Below are 20,299 nucleotides of genomic sequence, written 5' to 3' on the forward strand. Positions count from 1 at the left end.
TTGTACTCTTATTGCACTTCCTTAGCCTGTGAGATGGCTGTTAGAGAGTGTACTCTGAGATAACACTTGCCCCAACATTGCAGATTTGAATTCTGTTCAAACTGCTCTAAAGTCTCTTTAAATTTTAAAGAGGCAAATTACTGACTATGCAAAGGCAAAGTAACATACACTTGCAAACATTTCTTTTGCTAAAGTGATCATTTGTTAAATTGCCCAAGAAATTGGTGCTAAAGGCATTTTTTGGGTTTATTTCAAAAGTTTTTAAAGTGTTTGTTAAGAAACATTTTTTTTTCACAAAAACATCCCCAAACTTTTTAGTTTGTGAAGGATGTAACAACCAATAAATACAGTTGTTCATGCTATAATTTTATTCTTTAATACCAAATTTGCAGACAAGATACAAACTTTTAAAATTCCACATTAAATTGTGAAGAAAGGAGAAATTGGTAAAGTCTGAAAAGCTGTCTGAAATCATGTCTTAGTATGTTTACTTGAAGCATATTCCCATAAGGAGCACTAAGTGTGGTGCTAATGTGCATAAAATCTTACTGTCATACTGCAAAATTCAGGCTAATTTAATAATGCCTGATGTGCATTACATCATATTGCAGTGATGTAATAATATGTTGCTAAATGAGTCACCTCCCATTAACTTCAGGGCAACAGCAGAGTTGATGGCTAGTGAAGGAAAAATGGTACAGCAATATTACTGGAAATATGGATGGGCCATCTTTCTACTGGATTTCTTTTTCATCTAAAAAAAAAAAATCAAGATTCTGAAGGAGCCTTATTTATTACCAACATACACAAAACTTATATAACAATAGCAGCATAAATGAGTTAAAAATCTATCTGCCACTAAATAAAATATATGTAGTGTACAGATTATCATACAGATTCTTCATATGCTCTCTGTGTAGTACTATATATTCCATGGAATATGTCTATATATCATGTACTATAGAGCAGTGAATATTTTACACAATATTGTATATATATAATTGTGCATAGTCTAAGTGAAATGTATTTAGTAAAATCAATCCATAGCTCCCTACAGCATTCAAGTGTACTATAGATTTACCATCAAAGTTTTTTCTACGTGGATTTTGTAACTTTTCCTTTGTCCCACCATCATGCAGAACATAGAGATAGTGAGTTAGAAAAATAAATAAAGGTATGTCTCTTTGTAGAAAGACTACACTTTAAATCAAAAGTGCTGAATGCCTCTGAAGTTCTTGCCCAGCATCCATTACATTTAGTAGTTGATTCTATCTCCTTTCCCACACATGGGATAGCGTGCAGACTTGAAATTATTATGAAGGAAGGGTAAATGTGTTATCTCCACATGGCAGAAAATCCATAATGTCTATTTTTCATGCATGATTGTTTAGAATGAAAATAGAATGTTGAGGGGATAGTCACCAACAATTTACTGTCTTGAGCCCAGTGATGCCAGTGGGGAGAGACTGTGCCTGGCACACAAGAACAGGCACTGGGAGGCTGAAGGAGCAGCCCCCCCTCTCTCCACCAATTATCCAGGGCCCTCACGGGCTCCTGGGGATAAAGTTCGCCTCTGTGAAGACCCACAGAAACAATTAGAAGAATTAGTGTAACAGCTACACATGTACTGCACATTTATCTCCATTTCAGTTTGGAAATAGTGCAGATTCCTGGCTTTCTTCGAGCTCAGACCTGTCAGAGCCACGAGCAGGGACAGCTGGGTACCTTTGGATGACACTGGAAATGGGAGTCTTGCATTCAGTATCTGAAGTCTAATCTTGTTTCCTTTACATAAGCAACAGCTTTCAGTACTAGATGGCACAAATGTGAAGAAAATCTCTTATTACAAGAAGCTTTCTGAAAGTTTAGTCTTTACTTGATTTAAGATTTGTGCAAAGATGCCCTTCCCAAATCTGCAATTACAAGGCCAACAGCAATTGTGGAATCCCCCACAAAAATCACAAACCACCAGGCTCCCTCCAACTCAAAGACACAAATAGAGACTTTGTGTCAAGCCATGTAGCATTGCATTTCATTCTGACAGCAAAACAGAGTTTTTATATTTCATCTAAGAGCTGTCATTTCACTATCCAGGCAAAAGTTTTCGATAGTCATCTCAATAAGCCTCGATTTGTCATCTTATCCATCCACTTAGTCTATATACTCTTAGATACTCCTTTTTGGTTTGCTTTAAACACCTGACAGGAAGAAAACCTGAAAATCTGCACTTCTGTTAGACAAATATTCATAAATTAGCCACATTTACATTCTTGTGACTAAATGTTATATCTGAATCACAGTTCATTACCTAAGTTGCTCAGATTCTTAAGTTACACTGAAAATCAATCACACTTCAACTCCTACAGCCTAAATATAAAGCCTGTAGGTAGCCAACAGTCCCTACCAATCACTGCTTAGATTATTTTCAGTAAAAGGTGAGAAGTGATACTAAGACTCTTAAACATTGCAGATTACAGTGGTCTTGAAAATTTTCATTCCAGACCTCTGTAAACTTAACAAGAAGTAAAAATTAAAACTCATCACACACTCGCACCAGGTTATTAAAATCATTTACACCAGTGACATATATAAGAACTATGGTAGGAGAAGGACAAGTTTAAGAGTATCTGGAGAAGGTAGGTATTTTCAATTAATCTGTACCCAGAAGATATACTCAGAAGACCAACTGGCTCTTGCCATTCTTGCCATTTCAGGAACCTTAGCCACTGTCTTTGAAAAACCCATGGTTTGGAGAGAGTGCAGAGGCTAAAAAAGAGTAGGATTGGCTGGTTTGAGAGAGGAAGAAAAGCAGTGGCTTGTAATTCCTCAACAATTTAAATTTCCTTTTTTTGAAGAATACTGGAAAAAATAGACTGCAAATGTCAGAAGATAATGAAGAAGTGATTCAGATTCAGCTGGAATAAACTATGTAAAACCAATCTCATTTCCTTCTCAGATTGCATAAGAGATGTTTTAATATGGCTTTTACTACTTTTGCATCTCACAGGTGAACTAAGGAATCAAGGACAACTAAAACTAGTGCTGAATACAGAGCATAGCTGATTAAAAAACAGCTAAGAGTTCATGATCAGCAGTGGGTGAATGTATTAACTGAGACTTTGCAGGCGTCTGTTTTGGGCATCATTCCACCTCTTAATTAGTGAGTTGGATGAAAAATGAAGACTACATTTACTAAATTCACAAAACAAATAACCCATAAGGATCTCCAAATGCAGTGCAAGCCTGGAATTCAAAATTGGCCTCACAAATTTCGAGATGGTAGAAGCAATGTGTTAAAAAAGTGAATACATTTTCGTACGTGGAACCTGTAAACTGAAAAATACAGGGTGAGGAATGACAAGCCAGCCAGCATTACCATAAAAAGGTATTGGGAAATTTTAGATCACCATGATTCAAACAGGTATCAGAGACTGGGTATTTGTTAGGGGAAAAAAGTAAATACCATACAGCAAAAAAAATCACCATATTGTCAGAAAGACAATGGTGGTCAGGCCTTAGATGAGGTACCTGATCTAGTTAAAACACTGGAATTTCCTGGGGCTCTGAATGTACTGAAGAACGTTCAGAGCAGTGCATAAGCTTTTCTACTAATATTTCAATCTGAGACAGACCCTGTTACATATCCACTATCAAAATATACCTATACAAGGGCACTATACACACCCATGTGAAAATTAACTCCAGTTATGTCTTATCTTTTCTAGGGACTCCTTATCATCTTAATCATGTAGTGGATTTCCAGCCTCTACAGACTTAAAAGAGAACAGATTCTTCTCTGTGTGCACTGTCTGTAAGACAAGAGTTAGCTACTTTAATTCCAATGATATTTAGATAAAGCATCAGGGAAACTTTTTAAGAGTAAGTATGTTTAAGTAATGGAAAACAAAAGCCAGTGTGGTCACACAGTCTCCTCCACCTCCAGACATCTTTAAGAACTACAAAAGCATGTCAGGGACAATGCAGCTGATTCTTCATTTGGATTGTAATGACCTCTCATGACCACTTTTGACCTTCTCTATGACAGTTTTCAAATATTGTAGCTACAATGAAAACTGTATGTCAAGCACTACCATGCATTTATAGAAAACATAAAAAAACCACCAAAAAGGTTGAGAAATCCCATTACATTTCAAGTTAACAAATTATTTCAAACACTGGAAGATTTACCTGATAAGACCAAAATAAAGTACAAACTGTAACTTATCACATTAATTTAAGTTGAATTAAAATTGAATTGAAAGTTAACTTTATGATAATTTTCTATTATCCTGAATATAAAAACAAAACCGATTTACCTATAAAAACATTTCCCCTGTATACTAAAAATGTACACTAAAAAACTTTAAGGAAAAAAAAATTGTGACAGAGGAAATAGTAGGAAGCTTATCAAAGGGATAAACAGAACTAAAAGTGCAAAGGTATAAAGAGAACTAAAAGTCATGTTAATAGAAAAAAATACGTATAAGTTTTTGGTTTTAAAACAGCTATATGTAAAAAATTGATATTAATGGTATTACATAGAAACAATTATAAATACACAGATATAAAAGGATTTTCCTCAATGAGAGAGAAACCAAACAATAGAAATTACACTCATTACCACAAAGCAAAACAGAATTTTATACAAAATTAACCCATTTTCCAATACAAAACATTAACTTAAGGAAAGAGTAATGTGGAAATTAATTTGCTTCAAAACTAATGTCAAGTTTAAGTTATTATACTTAGGCACAGCACATCCAGAGTTATTTGAACAATTGTAATAACACTAATACAATGTTTTACTGTCTAGACTGGCACTAATGTGAAGCCCATGATTAAGGTGAAGAGGTATGACTGCATTCTGGGAGAACATTCCTGAGAGCTCACCCATGAGGTACAAATAGGTCTTTGTTTGCCACATCTGTGTTGCAGAGAACTGGTAAAGGCTGTGAGAACAATCCTTTCTCAATAGAGGAAGCACTGCCATGTGGTGCTGCCCATTCCCACTTCCCAAACTATGAGTTAAAAGACTAAAAACCAAGATGTCTAACTCCTATGCTAAGTTTTATCCTCTAGAAGAGAGAGAGTCTGGAAAATATCAGTTCAAAGCCAATAGTCTGCTTTGTAAAATTAAAAGAGGATTCCTCTTTGAAAAACTAAGCACAAATTAATTTCTTAGAACTATAAACATAATATATTAGTTATTTAAATCTTTATCAACAGACACTGAATGTAATCAAATGTTAATTATACTTTTAAACAGTCAAACTTCCTGTACATTCAAAACAGACTTTTAAACAATGAGCAGAATATTCTTAGTGTGGCTCATTAGAAATAACACGGAAGAAATTGTCACTCTAAAATGAAGATTTAGAGACACAAAAAGAAAGTTTTTCTAATTAAAAATCACATCATCAAAATGACAAAACAATACAACGTTACACACTAATTGTTACACCTAATTGTTAAATCAAACTCAGTATGTTCAGACCTGTAACAACTTCACTTTTACTCCAAACCTGAGCTACTTGCAGAAGTATCTCCTCTGAGTGGGTGTATGTAAGTACAAGGCAATCTGCAATCTGACCACACGGAACACAGAAAATTTATTCTGCAAACTGTGGAATACATTCCTCTTTATTACGTTTGGTAGCTTAAACTAAATTTTAGTTCAGCTTATTGCATTTGCTTTCAATCATCCCTGTACTTACCTGACAGCCTGGTAAGCCTGTATCTCTCCCATACAATGGAAATGGACCTCTGTCTGAGGTTTTTCCTATAAAAGAAAGACATTTGAAATGAGGTTATTTTTACAATCTGCTAGATATCTGCATCAGTTGTCCTTGTATATGCAACTGAGAAAATCCATTAGCATCACAAACATTAAGTCTCATGAATAAAAGCAGGTTTTTATATATCTGTGTTTAACACACTCCAAGAGCACTACAGGAAGAGATTACATACTTACCTAATTAAATTCCTAAATAACCAGTCAGATACTATAAAATATGCCTATTCAGTATGTTTAAACAAAAAGGGTCCATTTTCATCTCCATGATCAATGAGCAACAGCACAGACACTTTTAGACATCTCTCCTTTCTACATGAAACCAACACTTAGCTGGTACCCACCTTAGGCCACAAATATACTGAGCAGTAAAATAAAACCACATGAAAAGTAAACAAAACCAATTCAGAACAAGGAAACTCACACCAAGAGCTGAATCATTCAGCTCTTGACACTCACCCCTAAATCCTTAGAAATCTTTTTGTCTCATGTACAGATCAGTACAAAAAAATCAAACAATACAAGCGGTCAAGACAGTAAAATAGACCTTTCTCTTCTGCCATATATGCAATCTTTGCCTGTAGGTAGCACATACAGAACACTCCTGCAGAGTGGCTGACTTCTGATATTGCTGTCTGAGGTCACAAGACATTAGCAATGGATTTGTCAATCCAAAGAAAACTACTTAGTGCTTATTTGTTAGATATGCCACCAAAGTGGGATGTTTGGATATTAAAACTCACTGTGAAAGTTCTCCAGTAGAGCTTGGAAGTTTATCAACCAACACTTTTTAAAAAATCTTGAATACAAGCTTGCTGAACAAAGCCAAGCATCAGAGAGTGATCAAGTATATGCATAATAGAAAACACCAAATGCATGTGCCTGCCCTTATTATGACACAGGTAGAACTAAGAAACACCCTGTAACACCACTGAGAGCCTTATCCAAAGGTAAGCATTCATAAATCATGATATCTACCTATTTGTAAATGAATGCTATCTTACCCAACTAGGCATTCCCTTTTCTAAACAATGTGTGTGTTATCCAGTCCTCATAAGAAGAAAAAGTAGCCCTTCTTACACATTCCCATTTCAGTGATAAATAGCTCCACACTATTGCAATTGCACTTCTAGAACAGGACTTCCTTTGCTTTTTCCAATTTTCTCTCTTACCACCAAAAACTCCTAAATGCCATTCTGTAAGAGGAAAAACTAAAGTATGTTCACTGTTCATTTAAAAAGTGCATCTTATGTACAGGGAGGAAGAGGAAGTTTGAATCTCTTGGAACGACATCTCTGCAAGATTATCATCTTGATAACTACAGGTATTCTGGTCAAGAATAGTTGGCTTGAAAAATGGCAGCTCTGCTGTAACAAAGGGAGGAAAAAAGTTGACATTTTTCTGCTGAAGCAATTTGCCTCTCACAACTATCGAGCACCAAGCAAATAAAATACCTAGCGTGCAAAATTATAAGTAGTAGGATGAATCATGCTGTTCATATTAAACCAGACTCAGCATTTTCTTTCCAGAAAATGAGAATCTCATACCATATGATAAACAACTTTGACTGAACTGTGCAGTATTCCAGGCAGGCTTTAAAACAAATATTTGTACAAGAGTCAATTACAGAGGCTAGAAAAATTATGATTTAAATTATGGTTTGTGCAGCTAGCAAGAAATTGTTAGATATGAATGCATAAAATCATGTTATTTAAATGTTATAATTTTTAAGTTTGGCAGGTTCATACCAAAGGAAAAAAGCTTACCAGAATGTCTAATCTATAGTAAATTTGGTTCTAAGAAATGATTGAGAAAAGTCAAGGTTTCCTGATGCTGCACTGCCCAAGTATTTATCAAAAATCAGAGCTGGATCAAATTAACATTTAACCTGTGTTCAAATGGCCCAGCTTTTCAATGAAGGGATTGGAAAGCAGTCTAGGATCAAGTACAAGAGGGTGCCTTTCATGGACTCTCCCAAACACATCTCCAGTGCAAGCACTTAGACACGACTCTCAAACCTGCAGCAGTGTCACAATGTTAAAGGTACCTGTTTTAAACAAGAATCCACAGGCACACATACAGCAACACACACTGAGCCCACACTCAGCTCCTGCCCCTGGTTCTCTCTGTGCTGTGGTCCCTGGTGCAGGACTGGACCCGTGCTGGCGACAGCAGAAGGGTGGGACAGGGCGGTGAGTGATCCCAGGCACCACTACAGCACATCTCCTGGACACCACTGAAGCCCCTGTGGCTTCACTGACAACCCATCCGAAAGATTTCCCAGCACTGTGCTGTCTGGCCACATCCCAGCACAATGGAAAAGTGAAAGAGGACAGACTCCAAACTGCCTGTTGTCATTTCAACACACTCCAGTCCAGGCACAATGCTATTCTCACCCTTAAAAGCCTTGTACGCAAATGTCACAGGTAATGTTCACTTACCAATAGAAAGAGAAAACACTCAGCAATACTCAGTGAGTGAGTCAAGTACTTGGAAGGTGGGTAATGGCAAGTTTGAGAAGATGACACTCAGTGGTTTAACAAACAGGTAGGTCTAACACATAGTCTCTGATCAGTGCATGGGCAGTCTCTGGCATCCAAAAAAGTTCAAACACATGGCCAAATATACCAAAGCAGAATCCCTTTGGTGTTTTTTAGCTTATGAAATACCTTTCTTAATTATTCAGACTCTATAGATGGACAGAAGAGCATAAAAACATAGAGGTTACTGTAAAAACTGGAATCCCAGTGTTTATGAGCACATAAACTTTAGAAAAACATGAGACTGAAAGTCAAAACAGACCCTGAAATGTCTTGCAGGTTTACCCCACAAGGTTTGCTGTTGAGTATTTCATACCCTCTCTCAATTCTTGCCTCAGTGCTCACTACACAGATGGCAGTAGTCTCTTTTTCATTAAAGCTGAAAATTCAGAAACATTAATGGGGATGTAAGGAAACTCATTATGGCACCTGACATTAATTGGAAGAAGGAAGAGGAGTTTGCAATAACACTATTAAATGACAAAATCCTCACTGAATGCTTCCATTTGTGCAAGTTTGTGTAGACATGGCTATAAGGTAGTGTGCAGATATACCAGCTGGGAAGGTAAAGTAGATGCCCAGCTGAAATTTATTTCCTCACCAGATCTAATTTCATTTTCACACAATATTCATGAGAAGTAAAGGAACTTTGGCCACTTTTCCCAGCCTGAACACTTGCCATCAGACCTGTGCAGGAAGGCTTCCTACGCAAGGCTGGTGGGAATCATCAGCTCCCTGCTCACCTTTATCTCCCACCTCCTAACTCACATTTCAAAAGTTACATGCTGTCATTTTAGGAGCAAAATCTATGCCTTGCTTACAAAGTAGCACCATGGTAAACTTTTCTTCAGGTTACATACTAGTGGCTTCATATACCAGATCTTTGTATTCAAACCAGATCTGGAACAAAGGAATGGGCATTTAAAAATAATTGAGTGGGCTATATAGAAAAATCTTACATCTGCCACAGATCAAGTCACAAGGCATTTGAATCTTTTTATAACTTGGAATTAGTGTGTTTTGTTGGTTTGGGTTGGGGTTTTTTTTGAAGTTTCATGAGTTTTCATCAAAAAAACCTTCAACAACCTAATTGCTACCTAACAGGCCTAATGTCCAAGGACTATGGAGTTAAAAGAAACCTAACCAAGAAAATCCCACTACGCATTCTGAACCACAGATATTTCCCAACTGTATAAATTTAAAACCTTGACAGATTCTTTACCAATTCAAACATTAATAGGCATTTAGTAAACCATTATTTTTCTCTTGCAATCACTTATCTAAATGTGATACGCTCACAACTTCACATAGATTTTGAATACCACACAAGGAATTGTCTTCCATAATATCTCTATGTGTATAACAGCTGTGCAGCCTAAATACTCCTAACACAGAACAAACTGAAACAGCAAGATGCAAAGTGAGAGTGAGCTGAAAACAGCCCTACATTAGCTCAGCTGAGGACTACTTCAGTGAATGTGCTATAAATGCCTGCCAGTAGTAAAACAGCCCTTTCCCACTGCTTCTAGATAATGCTTGGCTTCGGAGAAGATGACAGAACTCTCCAAAAAATTACTTCAATTCCCACAGAGTTAACCCTTTGCAGACTGAAGATCTTTCTGTGCATTGCTAAGACTTGGTTTGGGTGGCAATATGGAAAGTGAGAGCATTTCTGACCGAGGCCCTGTTTGTCCCCCACATGAAGGCACAGTGACCACAGCTGGCAGCTGCTCTGTTTGTCACACATGAAGTATGGCTGCCCTACTTGCACGGAGAACCTGCTTTCAGTGAATCCTGAAGCATGTTTTTACAGTTCCTAATCATCATTTCATCACTGACAACACTGTTAACCGTATAGGCAATCTACCCAAAAGTCAGTTTATAACTAAACATTGTTGACATCTTTGAGATTTTTTTCTTTTAAAAGTTATTAAATTGGAATTGGTAATTTGACTAGAAATCAATTTTTATACTGCTTTCTCCTCCTCCACACCCAGCAAAGTGTGTGTCTTTGTTACTCACAGAATTAATACATCCAAATAATTTTTCACATGCAGATCCAATATAACAAGGAAGAAGCTGCACAAGCTACACTGACAGGTACAAACAAATGATGCAAGAAAAACATGCAAAGTAAACATCTTTCTACTAATCAATATCACTTTCCAACTTATCATGAAGTAGAAAGTACACAAAGTTTATAGAATAAGATCCTTACCGGTCCATTCTTTATTTTTTAAAATTCTGTCGGTGTTAAAAATTTTAATTCAGCAAATATTCAGCACAGTGTAATAAAATTATGTTTTAATCAAACAGAAAACTAGCCCTGCTCTTAGGATTTTGTGTGTTGCTTTCTTCTTTGAGGCAAGACTGACTGACACACGCAGCCATAAAAATTTTTACAATATATCCAGATATTTCCCACAGCACCAGAGGAATAATTTCTTCCTTTTCTATTGCTATAATAAGCCTACTCATTAATAGAGGTTGTCACAGTTTTAAGTCTCTGTCTTATACCTACAATGTCTCCTCTAACATTTTAAAGATGTATAATGCACACATGTATATATTGTGAATACATATAAAAACACTACACGTATTTTTCCGTACAATACTTGCGACCAAAACTCCTGGAAATGAAACAGAGATCTGAAGCAACACAATTTGAAGAAATGGCTTAAAACCCCTGACCTCCCATTCTCTCCAGGACAATGTTTGAGTACCCCTGGCTGACGTGTGCCAGGCACGCTGCTGGCTGCACTGGGCATGTTTGACAAGGCAGTGCCAACCAGTGCAGCTGCTGGACTTGCAGCACCCTCCTCCTCTTCATCCCCAGCCAAATTACTCACTCAGCTATGAACAATGAAGCAGCAACACAGGAAAACGCCAAGTGCAAGTGAGATTAGTGATAAACTCCAGGATCCCTACAGAGGTCGGTGATTAGCAGGTCCCCAGTTGTAATCACTTCCCTCACCCAGCCTTTATCTCATCACACGCTCCATCTTAGCTCGGGCTCCTCCTGACTGCCAGCAGCTTCCCAATCAATAGCCCTCCCAGCCCTGCAAACTCATCCACACTCTCCTACCCTTTAAGAAAGCAGCCAAATCTACATAACAGGGATTGCCTGCAAACTTGTAACACACGTTTTTAACCTGAAGTTTAGTAAGTAGTTCAAACATCATAAAATCACCGTTATTGGAAAACGTTGTAATAAAGTAACAGAAGAAAAACTACAAAGGCACTTAAGCAGGAATGCCATGCCCAAGTGGTGCTCAGCAGGGCAGTCCATACAGCTGAGCATAAAAACGTGGATCCATGTGTTCTTGAAGAATGGGTAAGGAAATGGTATGTACAGACTGTGACTAGTGAAAAAAATACATTGTGTTAGATTATTTTTCCCCCCATACTGTGACATCTTCTAACACCAGTTTTCCCAGACAGCAGAAGTAAGTGTTTTAGCAAAGCATGGTTTTAACAGTACAGATTTGCCCCCTCCTCCTTTTTTTGGCCACGATTTTGAAAGACTGTGATCCTACAGAAATAATAATGGGCAAGAAGTAAAAGTTTGATTTTGAATGAGATTTATGAGATTTAACAGTCCAGTCTCAGGTCTGCCAGAAATCTCCTAGGACTCTCCATACCATAAATTCTCATTTGTAAGACAGCATTATACTTCTGCTATCTAGTCCTATTATTTATTTGGAGCAAGAACTGTTTTTCACATCAAAATGATTCAAAAGGTGAAAATTGTGAAGCTGGAATTACATGGAATCTACCCCCCATTATAAATTTTGCAATCTAGAAACAATATTTCAGACAGGAAATACTGAATTATTGCTTTCGTTAACATTTGGACAAGATCATCTGCAAAAAATTTCTTTATTGTGTTTTCCAAAGATTAGAAAAGGTCAGAAGTTTTTATACTTACAGTTGTGTAGGCATCTGCAGATGTCTTTCTCTGTTAGAATTCTACTGATTGAACCAACCAGGCAACAAATCTCAGAGTACATTTATAAAGATGTTAAACACAGAAGTCGAGGGATTTCTCACAACTTCTTTAACACAATATTTTAAAAAGAAATAATGTCAACGTGTGAAGTGGTATTAAAGAACCTGCTTCCCAAAGAGATGTCTTTGACACTTCCATTCCATTGATTTGTAAGTACTTCTAAGAAAAGATGGAGTATTTTGTCAGATTGCAGAGCACTGCACAGATCTTGTGCTATAAAAACAATTTATTAATGCTCTCATGTACTTCAAATATACAGGAGATAAGGGTGGACTAAATTCCACATTATATTTGGATTGACCCTATGAACTTGTAATTTATATGCTCATGTCAAACTAAGAACATTTCTATTCCAACAGAGGCTGAGCCATGAAGGCTCCTTGCTCAGTACTATTCCTGTCCCTCCACTTAGCAGGCTCACACTGTGCTAAATAACAAACCAAATGTTTGCAAGGCTAAAAGGGACTGAAGGCTCTGGCAGGAAGAATGCACATCAGTAACTGAGGGCAAGGGGAAGAGGGAGTACAAACCTGAAGAAAGAACTTTCTTCTCCTCCCTCGAGCATATGTGGGCAAGTATCTGCGAACCAAATAATCCCTGAATAGCTGTTCCATGGATTTAGTTTCAAATTCTCCACTACTGTGTCTACCCCAGGCTAACCTTACCATAAATAATGTTAATGCTCTATTAACCCATTAATGTGTGTTATGCACAGAGAGAACACCCAGTGTGAGAACAGACTAAAAATATACTAAAAATGGGGGAAATCAGGGATATCAAATATCCAGAAGACAATAACCAAATTGAGTTTGCATTTGAATACACACACGTTCCCCACTGGTGACAAGAAGGCATTTGTCATATACATTTACTCACCTCACCCATCTATCCCATGTTTTTCTAGAATATTCAAGTGTCTTCACTTTGTCTGTGAAAGTATTTCTCCCTTTGCCACCTTCCTCACCTCATTCCCAAGGGTTTTAGTTAAAATTCTCAAGCAACTAACAAAGTTGCTACTTACAGCTAACATGAAAAGCATCCCTTGCTCTCCTGGTGTGGAAGTCGTCCCAGATCTAAGGACAAAAATTACTCAGCTTCTGTCAGTGACTTTGAACATCAAGTACATTCTTAAGTCTAAAGTCAAGAGGATTTTATAATTGGAAATGAATAGAGAATCCACACTTTACAACAAAATGCTACACCTGTTTCCAATTAAAAGATTATTTTGGTGATGCTACTTACTACAGATTGCTACATTACTCCATATATATATATATAAAAAATATATAAATATATATATATATAAATTCTGTAGGTATCTGCAGCTTCTCTCACCATCCAAGATCTATTAATTTTCATTAGACTTGAAAAGTCAGCTTGTCAACAAAGAAAGATTCCTCCCTTGCCTATTCTCTGTATGAACACAGGCACAAACACAGCAAACATTTATAACCATCTTCCATAAGGCAACTGGCAAATATATACAACAGTCCTCTGTCATACAACACTTCTGACAGCTCTTATTTGGATGACTTGCACAATTCCCTGAAACTTCACCCTTCACAGGCAACACGGTCATCCCAATCACACAGGTAGAAGTTTGTGAATCAGGAATTCCCAAACTGTGGGCTCCAGACTAGGAGAAGAAAAAAAAAAAACAACAAAGAAAACCAAACCTCAACCACTCATTAGATGCTAAAACAGATTTTGAAAGAAAACAAAACAATATGTTACGTGTTTTCCCAGTATTACTTCTTCAAGACACAATTTCTGCAGGCACCACAGAATAATCCAGTTACCCGTTAAAACAGGAGGGGAAATCCTCACCAGACAGTGCCTGAAAGGAGCCACCTCCTGTTCAGGGGCTGCAAACTCCTAACTATTCACATGCACTGTATGTAGGCACACAGAGCCAAAAGAAGGTGAAACAGATAGCCTAGATAAATACAAAGCACCTAAAATGCTAAGAGCTTAAAATAGGAGTTCTTATTTCAGTACTTACAGTAAGGGACTTCAAAATGTCCAGCAATTGAAAGCAATCTGCCCAAACCCTGAGGAGAACTGCACAGAGAACATCACTGTGCTGCACAAAGGGAAACTGGAGCTACACAGAGAATGAACTTTTAACTACCCATTAAAAAAAAACAACAAAACCACTCAAAAAATACAGAACTTCCTAAACCATTCCATCATCTGTAGGCACCCCACGTCCCCATGCATTTATGAAAACACTGATACCTCACTGCCAAAGCATCTCAAGGGTAAATACTGGGGGGGGTTAAGTCATATACAAAACAGAACAACAACAAAACAATAGTTGCAAAGGAAAACCTGTTTGCTGTTTATTTTGGGAGGTGAGACAAGGAGCACCCTTGATAGAGGAAAAAAAAAGTATAAGAAATAATAACAGTCATGGGAACGTGACTGAAGAAACATTAACAATAATAACCCGAGTCCAGACATAGTCAAGGTGAACATAAGTCTCAGATTTAAAAGCACCATGGAACATAGTGTGCTGTTCAATGAACTAAAGAATAAAACTTCATATATCAATAAATACTACCTCTCTGCTTGGCTACCCATGCTTTCCAAAGGCTTTAAATGACCTAGAGTAGATAAGGAAAACACTTTTCCCCTGCACGTTAAGAACAAAAGGAATACTCTTGGCAATATTGGTAATTATTTTATAAAAATGATAACATGAATAAGAATGATGAAATATTTTCTATTTCAACAGCAAGGAGGATGTAAAAGCAATTGCTAACATTCTGCACTTCTGTATCAGCAGGTCTAGATAATCTGACTCCAAAAGGATTAAAAATAATTTTTAAAAATATATATAAAGGAGTTCTCTCAGATATTAAGACAGGTTTTTACTTAGTCTTAGAATACTCATTAAATGCAAGATCTCATTGTACATTTTGTACAATATTTAAAATAAGCAAATAAGATTATCCAAACAATTTATTCCTCTGATGGCAAATCATAAATAATGAAATCACCAAAATGGAATTTTATTAATAAAGGATTAGACAGGTTAATGGTAATGTTCTGCAACCTGAATTTGTGGGAAAGATGTCTTTTTACACTGTGAGCTGGCAGAGTACACTATCAGTGTAGCTGATTTTTGTAAACTATGTGCATTGATACAATAAACTATTTGACAAAAAAGGATACATTTTAGAAGAATAGCTTAAAGCAATAACCTAATCACTCATTAAAACAGTGATGCATTAAGGGAGTAAAACCTAGGCACCAGACAAGGTTTCAAATGCAACTGTAAACAGAGGGACATCACTGAATATTTTTCAGTGACATCAACATGACTCAAACCTTGCCCCTACATTTAGTCTTGTCTTTTTTTTTATTTCTTCCTCAAAGCTTAATCTAAATGTGTTACTGGAATTTCAGAGTTGGTTGGCAGATTGAAACAACTGAAGACAGGTCACTGTCCGGAGCACTCTGAGCTGCAGGGAAGGAATGAAGGTGCCCCTAACTCACCTGAGTGCAGGACTGGGACAAGGCCCTACAGCCTGTCCCTAGATTTATCCTGAGGAGAAGGGTGGCAGCTACAGAAGCTTTCCGTGTTGTCCCATTATCCCAGCCTTCCCTGTTGGCCTCCCTCAGCAGCTCTGCAAAAAGCTCAGCAGCCCTGGCAAATCCCAGAGGAATCTCCCCAGGCATTGAATGAAAAGCCCAAATGTCTGCCTTGGTGTTTGGAATATGTGGTTATGCACCTCAAAGTATTGCAAAGTGTAAATCTTCCTTCTAAGCCTAAACAGTATTAAAGAGTGAAAGCAAAACCACATGGGTTTTGTATCTCTTTATCTATTTTACCTGCTTGCACTCCAACTCCCTGACTACAGAACAGGTACTGTGGAGCTTGCATATTATTAAAGTAGCCTTTTATACACAAACTAGGATTAATTTCAAAGACACTTTCTCATTTCATACCTAGCTGTTATCTTTGCTCTAAGCTTTCAACTACACATTACTCCTTGATATCAAACAGTCATAAACACTTATAAAACACATTTTTCTTGATCCTGCTCTGAGTAACTCATCTGAGTCTCAGCATATCAAGCACATATTTTACTTCACATGCAGTTCTTTTCAACTTAAATTTATGTTTTTATCAATCTCCTCACATCTAATTTTGCTATTACCAACTATACAGTTTATATGGAACCTGTCCTGCTTCATGTCTTTATCAGCCTGGAGCAGAAGACAGAGATTGCAAAAGACCCCACTCTGGGCTAGGCAGGTGGTGTATTTGAAGGCAGGACCACTACTCAGAGGAATGGGGACAATCTAGAGGATTGGGCCAACAGGAACCTCACAATATTCCACTACAACAAATACAAAGCCCTGCACGTGGCACAGAGCAGCCCCTTGGACCAGTGCAGGTTGGGGTGGGAGGAGAAGGAGTGGACGGCACGGGGAGGTGAGTGACTATCCACCTCTGCCCTGCACACATCACAGGACAGCTAAAATATTGCACCCAATTTTGGAACCCCCAGTTAAAAAGAAAAGAAACAAAACCCAGAAAAATAACAACTCATAAACAACACACAAACAAAACTAAGCTGGAGAGCAACAGAGTTAAGAGAACGAATGCCACTGCTTCCAGGGGATGTGAAGGAGGTCTCACAAAGATCCCTTCTTTTAACTGGTATCACATCCATTCCAGAATCCTGGATTCTGAGATCCTGCAACTGGCAATTTTCCCTCCAGCTTCCTTTCACTCAAGTCAAATCACTTCCAATTTTTTCAACTTCCTTTTGCAATGACTTTGTGTGTCTATTTTTCTGTATTGGCTTTTATTTTCATCTTACATTTGGATCTCATACATTGGCCCAACATCAAAATTTAGTGAAACAAATATAAGCTTTCCAATTCAACCAAATTAAGTCTTTTAATTATTCTTCACATCCTGGCTCTGCAAAAATGCTCATGCATTTAAAAAATCCCACACAATGATCCATACCATCTTTCCATGAGAGCACTCTCACTTGGTCTCTGTGGTGAGTTTTAGGATTTTCTCTATGCTGTATGAAATAGTAAATGATACTGAATGATGACCAAAACTATCCTGCTTTGAGCAAACCATTTGAAGAAAAGTAATAAAAAGGATTAAGACTGATATTGAAATATCCGAGTCTCTCCATTTTTAGATTAAAAATTGCACAGTAAAGTAAAACATGGAATCATTGTAGGAGTTCCATGCTACAGCTGTATCTTGAAACTTTCACTACTTCTATGTTAATTTAATTCTCACATATATTCTAATTAAAAACCAAAGTAGTACTGAGGTCATTTAAATTGCTGCACTTTTGCTTCTAGGGTTATATTCACAAAGTCTATTTTAAGAACTGCTTTGGAAGCAACTGATGTTTTATGCAGCGAACTGCTATTTTCCCAGATGAATAGAATATCCATTCTTTGGCTCACAGTTTCCATGACACTAAAAACAAAACATTCATCGGCAGCAGCTCAGTGTTTGATGGTAAATGCAGCTGCAGCTCACAACAGCTCACAGTGTACCTCAGCCCGCCCCAGCTGAACACAGGCACTGTATTTCCCCAACGCAATTTCATTGTTTTACAGACAAGCCCTTTCTTGCCAAACTCAAACATTTCAAATCCTGCTGCTGTTCTGTCTTGAAATGAAAAGTTATTCAATTCTGCAAGTAATGATACCAATGCAAAGCCTTCCAGATTACCGAACAAAGTATGTAACCAGAAAGAAGACTTTGGTAACAGTAGCATTTGCCCCCACGGTTATAATGAAATTTTTGGCCAAAGAATTTAAAATTTGCTCCCTGTTACAACTCCAACTCACTTCCTTTAAGTGAATTTTTGAGAAAAAATTACAGGGACTATTTTAAAACTGGTGAACGGAGTTCACGGCAGTCCAGAGACACCAAGTGCACTGAGATTTCAGTGCGTTTCCCTCCCCAAAAGGAGCATTAAAGTGCACATCTCTCTTGAGAACAAAGATATAATGAGAGGCAGTCTTCTCTTTTAGGGCAAGATGCAAGAATCCTGTTTAGTAATAATTTAATCCTGTCCATATCAGTTAACTTTTCATCTGTTTGAGATTTAGTGTAAGTATGTGGTCACTCACCTTTTCACACTGGTCAGCACCCCACAGTTACACACACCTTAGACTTAACCACATTGGTCTGATCCTAAAAGCTCCACTGAGAACAGCACCTAATCAATACTCCACATTTATTAGAAGTCAGTTTAGGTACAAATTCAGTAAAGCAACTAATCACATGTGCACTTACAAGTATACAAATGTAAGTTCAGCAGGGATTGTATGAACTGTACACTCAGGAGACTGTTGATGGACTGCAGACTGATTACAGAAAAACTGACAAAAGCGGACACACTATTTCAGTAGTAGTTTCTAAAAAATTCCACCAAAATTTCTGAAAATATTGAAAATGTAGTAAGTCAATAATAACAAATTTGCATCTTAAGGGAGTCGCTATTTTAAGCTAGAAATTAATTTCTTTAAACTACCCAGACTGAAATTAATGTCTGGTTTTGCCACAAAACACAGCAATAACACAAAATACAGTAATACACCCTCCCTAAGGGAAGAGAAGCACAGTCCCGGCTCGCAGCGTGCCGTGTTTGAGGCCAAGAAAGGAGCCAAACATTGCCGTTTCACGGTGACAATGAGTGGCGGGGCGGAGGGAGCCGCTGGCACATCGCGGTGCCCCCCGAGCGCTCCCGCCGTGCCCGGAGCGCCCCCTCCCGCCCGCCGGGGCTCCTGCAGCGGAGCCGCCCCGGACCGGGCACGGGCACGGGCACGGACACGGGTGTGGACACGCGTGTCACAGCGCCACGAAACGGGAATGCACACACACTCCCAACCAAGTTTTCCTTTAAAGCGCAGCTCCGTAAAGAAAAGTATTAATCCAAAGACCGCGGTAATGTTTATTAATAAATCATTAAAACAAAAATTAAATCATTGCTCTTTATACCCAAAGCATTGACTTCAACTTGAGATTCAGCAGGCCCTTCAGGATCAAAGGGTGTTACAGCAGCTTACTGTCAGGGGCCAGTGGAATCCACTTTCAAGCATTACTCTTAATAAATTTCTATTGATGGCCTTTCTACTGACAATCTACTGGACTTTTATCACATCCTTGCACTAAGCCATTAACAAGACTGGATCACCAGTGCACTCCCCACAGACCATTACAGATTACAAGATCAGAAAAAAAGTGAAGCCTGCTTTTGCAGTTTTTCCAGGACCTGAATACAACACACACACACACACACACACACACAGAGTGCAGCATTTTTACTGCCAACACAGCACTTACACCTTCACAGAACTCTGCTAACTGCAGCATCATCTGTGTTGCGGGTACTCATCACTGTAACCCAGGGAGAACATGCATGTCCTACTGCAAATACAGTCCTGCAGAAGTTCCTCAGTGGGTCAGTAAACACTGATACAGGACACAAACGTTATCTTAAAAATTTCAGTTTTATTAAGTGTTTGCTGAGGGTTTGACTCTTATTTTCCTTCTGAAGCCTAAAAGGAGACAAGAAGTCCAGAAGCGGGCAGAAATAATCAACTCCCCTTACAGTTCCTGGAAAGAATTTTCTTATCTACAGATTTAAATTCTTCAAGTTTATTGCAACACTGGTGGACATTTCCCTATCCTAGCATTTCCCAAAGAGCAGACAATAAATTAAAGATCCACCAGCTGACTGGCACATTAGACAGGATATTGGTGTTCCTATATTTCAAATATAGAGCCAGTTTTATTAAAAATGTTAAGGATTAATCCTGTGTTTTCCCAAGACTGCATTTTTGCAACTGTAGTGGCAGTAGCAAATAAGGGACTTCATGGTAAGAACACAAGCAGCAATGTCCTTAAGGCCACAGTAAATTCCCACCTGGCTGTGATTATCACTCATACCTCCGGTATGC

The 20,299-nt window shown here is 37.9% G+C and overlaps 1 protein-coding gene across 10 annotated transcripts in view; it reads right to left on the bottom strand.

The window, feature by feature from the left end:
* TCF12 (transcription factor 12) overlaps positions 1–20,299 on the bottom strand; it is a 163,466-nt gene that overhangs the window by 65,539 nt on the left and 77,628 nt on the right. For all 10 annotated transcript variants that reach the window (XM_051797039.1, XM_051797040.1, XM_051797043.1 and 7 more), the window contains one exon: positions 5,715–5,779. In XM_051797039.1, the coding sequence (XP_051652999.1) occupies positions 5,715–5,779 (65 nt within the window). The remainder of the gene's footprint in view (positions 1–5,714; positions 5,780–20,299) is intronic.

Source organism: Manacus candei, unplaced genomic scaffold (assembly GCF_025592945.1).
Source record: "Manacus candei isolate 608988 ecotype Guabito, Panama unplaced genomic scaffold, ASM2559294v1 h1tg000046l, whole genome shotgun sequence".
In the NCBI taxonomy this organism is placed as follows: Eukaryota; Metazoa; Chordata; class Aves; order Passeriformes; family Pipridae; genus Manacus; species Manacus candei.